General features: G+C 54.4%; 1 protein-coding gene across 1 annotated transcript in view; it reads right to left on the bottom strand.

Annotated features, from left to right (window-relative positions):
* The window catches only part of heatr5a (HEAT repeat containing 5a), a 12,957-nt gene that overhangs the window by 2,613 nt on the left and 6,457 nt on the right, over positions 1-3,887 (bottom strand). The window contains 8 exon segments of the mRNA XM_080512565.1: positions 599-743; positions 1,025-1,194; positions 1,366-1,555; positions 1,634-1,793; positions 1,879-2,069; positions 2,249-2,354; positions 3,496-3,662; positions 3,751-3,887. The exon segment at positions 3,751-3,887 is cut by the window's right edge and continues 33 nt beyond it. Of these exon segments, the coding sequence (XP_080368691.1) occupies positions 599-743; positions 1,025-1,194; positions 1,366-1,555; positions 1,634-1,793; positions 1,879-2,069; positions 2,249-2,354; positions 3,496-3,662; positions 3,751-3,887 (1,266 nt within the window).

Here is a 3,887-nt window from a genome sequence, read left to right as displayed (position 1 = left end):
ATTAAGTCGTCATGGAAACGTTGTTTTTCTATTGTCCAATCTGAAGCTTTTCATTACGTGTGTGTGTGTGTGTGTGTGTGTCTCACCAAGTTGTGTGTGTGTGTGTGTGTGTGTGTGTCTCACCAAGCTGTGTGTGTGTTTGTGTGTCTCACCAAGTTGTGTGTGTGTGTCTCACCCAGCTGTGTGTGTGTGTCTCACCAAGCTGTGTGTGTGTGTCTCACCCAGCTGTGTGTGTGTGTGTGTGTGTGTGTCTCACCCAGCTGTGTGTGTGTGTGTGTCTCACCCAGCTGTGTGTGTGTGTGTGTGTGTGTCTCACCCAGCTGTGTGTGTGTGTGTGTGTGTGTCTCACCCAGCTGTGTGTGTGTGTGTGTGTCTCACCCAGCTGTGTGTGTGTGTGTGTCTCACCAAGCTGTGTGTGTGTGTGTGTGTGTGTGTGTGTGTGTGTGTGTGTGTGTGTGTGTGTGTGTGTCTCACCCAGCTGTGTGTGTGTGTGTGTGTGTGTGTGTGTGTGTGTGTGTGTGTGTGTGTGTGTGTGTGTGTGTGTGTGTGTCTCACCCAGCTGTGTGTGTGTGCGTGTGTGTGTGTGTGTGTGTCTCACCCAGCTGTGTGTCCTCCCGTCTGGGCAGGTCTTTCACCAGAGTGACGGCGAGCTCAGCGACCTCCAGCGCCTCCCGCTGGACGAGCTGCCGCAGACACGCCACCACAGCGCGGCGCAGACACAGGAAGGAGCTGCACAGGTTTCCCTGTACGACACACACACACACACACACACACACACACACACACACACACACACACACACACACACACACACACACACACACACACACACACACACACACACACACACACGAATCAACCTTTTGCACGTTTGTAAGTTTTCATAGAATATAGATGCATTCATATATTTATTCTCTCCAATGAGTCTGATTTCAACTGTTTCATGAGCACATTTCACACTGTGCAGAGGACACACACACACACACACACACACAGACACACACACACACACACACACACTCACACACAGAGCCGGGACCAGGTCTGCCAGGATGACATGATGAGGGCAGAACATGTGCAGCTGCTGCAGGCAGGAGACGGAGCGAGCCTGAACCTCACAGTCTGGCCCCGCCCACATCACACCGCAGCCAATCAGGCAGCTGGAGCGCAGCGCTGCCACCGAGGCGCCGTCACCTACACACACACACACACACACGTACAGATTTCATATTCATAAATAAAAAATTTCATATTTCTGATAAAGCGATGGTGTAGCAGTGGGAACGGCAGCATCGTGTCATTAGATAATAGAGTTTATTGTTGGCGGCTCTGGGTCGGGGGGGGTCGGGTGTGGGGGGGCCCTACCCTGCAGGTCGGGGCCCAGGCAGGTGATGAGGCCGTTCAGGCAGCGTCCCAGGCTGTGGTGCACCTCGGGGTGGGTGGGCGGAGTCGACAGCAGCAGGCGCAGCACCAGCGTGAAGGACGGCTCGGCGTGGCTCCGGTACAGACCGCCGGACAGGTCGATGACCAGCGACAGGCTGTGGAGGGACCAGGTCTGGACACAGAGGGAGCGGGTGAGGGGGGAGGGGGGGAGGGGGGAGGGGCTTATAGGGGCGTCCAGGCAGGTACACACCTGGACCTCAGGCGAGGTGCTGTCCTGGCTCAGGGTGAACAGGACGCCCAGGCAGGTGGACAGGTGCTGGGCGGAGCTGATGCCTCCGGTGTAGCGGTGCAGCGCCCCCAGGGCCAGAGCGTAGCCGCTGCGGGACGCCGCGTCGCGGGCCGTCTTCAGCCTGGACGCCACCGACAACGTTAGTCGGCTGTGCGGGCGGGGTTAGCGGGGTTAGCGGGGGGGGGGGGGCGTATGAAGTCGCTCACCTCTCGAAGCACAGCAGAGACACGGACACGGTGAACCCGGGGTCCCCCACCACCTGCACCAGCCGAGCCAGACCCTCGGCCGCCAGGCAGCGCAGCAGCGGGCCGCCGCTCTCCAGCGCCCCCGACAGGAGGGACAGGGCCGGGCCGCGGACCTCCTCGGGCCCCAGGGGGCCTCGGACGCAGCCCTGGTGCTGAGGAGAGACGGCGGGTCCAAAAGGTCAACGGGATTCTGACCCCCGACGTTCCACGTCGCCGTACGGCTGTGTGTGTGTGTGTGTGTGTGTGTGTGTGTGTGTGTGTGTGTGTGTGTGTGTGTGTGTGTGTGTGTGTGTGTGTGTGTGTGTGTGTGTGTGTGTGTGAGGCGCAGTACCTTCAGCACACTGCAGAGGGCAGCGCACACGTGAGTCTGGACCGTCTGCTGCCGCTGACCTTTGAGCTGCTTCACGGATTCCACAAACTGCTCCATGATCTTCACTCTGGTACGTACACACACACACACACACACACACACACACACACACACACACACACACACACACACACACACACACACACACACACACACACACACACACACACACACACACACACACTCACGTAGGCATTTGACCTGCGGTCGCTGTTTAACATGTTTAACATGTTTAAAATATTTGACATTTCAACATAAACGGTTACGTTGCGCCTGGAGCCGCTGACTCTCAACTCGTCACGTACGCAGATGACGGTGTAGTAAATGTTTGTCCACGTTGAGCAGTACAAACGCTACAAATCGTCCTTCGTGATTCTTGATCGTCGACTCGCACGCAGATTTAATGTCGATCGTGGAGGAAAAAGTTGGAATTTCCTTTTTTGACGCAGAGAGACAAAGACCACATGTCACAGATTAGTAATGTAACTGACTTTGAAGCATATTTAGTTTTTGTGCAAAATCAGATTTTCAAAAAATCTCCCTTTGGTGGCGTTGGTGGCTGTTTTCATCCACTCACTTTGACCCCTGTAAAAATATAGATAAATATTTCTTCAAAAAGTTTTTGCATCAATCTGTTGATCAACTTCAGCTTCAGTGCCTTTATCTTCTAAATGGGCATTTAAAGGGTTCATTTTGAATTTATTTTTTTTAATATTTGGTAGTTTTGATCAGGACTGAAGTTGATGAACAGATTTATGCAAAAATTTTTTGAAGAAATATTTATCTGATATATTTATACAGGGGTCAAAGTGAGTGGATGAAAACAGCCACCAACGCCACATAAGGAAGTTTTTTTGCCGACAGTGCATTATTGAACGGTGTGAAAATTTTTTTATAAAATTTTTAAATTGCATGTAAAAGTAAGTTTCCTCAGCAAAAATCATGCCATTTGAGCCAAAACAGTGAAAGTTGTGGTCAAATTAAGAGGAGAAATTACTCCTAGTGGACGATTTTGCCCCCGATGCCACACAAGGGTTAAAAGTTCACTTTCAGTGAATCCAGACACTGTTGTCACGTGAAGAAACAAAACGAGTTTCCCCGTTGTCGTTTTAAACGTCTGAGAATGCCGACGTACGACTTGATTGTTGGTTGAGTTGTCGTGGCGACCGTGGATCCGCCGATCCGTTGACTTAAAAGCGCCCCGTTACCTCTGAGCGGAGATGACGTGGGGGAACAGCGCCCCGAACAGCCGGACGGCGGCGGCCGTCAGGGCGACCGGCGGAGGGAGGGGGGCGGGGGCTTCCTCGCCGGCGTCGCACAGGCTGAAGGCGTCGTGGTCGAGGGAGGCTCCGCCCACACTGCTGCTGCTGTGGAGCTGAAACACAAAACTTTGCCTTCAGTCGCCCGGCGGCGGGAGGAGGGGTGGAAGGGGTGGAGGATGGGGGGGGGGGGTGGAGCCTCACCTGCTCCTCGATGTACTGGTGGTCGGTGTGGTGGAGGGCGGGGCCGACCAGCGTCAGGTCGTCATGGTTACAGAGCGGGGGCAGCAGCGTGAGCTCGGAGCACGGCTGGTTGAGGTTGTCCAGACCCGACAGGTCCG

The sequence above is a fragment of the Blennius ocellaris genome, assembly GCF_963422515.1.
Source record: "Blennius ocellaris genome assembly, chromosome: 17".
NCBI lineage: Eukaryota > Metazoa > Chordata > Actinopteri > Blenniiformes > Blenniidae > Blennius > Blennius ocellaris.
This window is presented reverse-complemented; position numbering and strand designations above follow the sequence as displayed.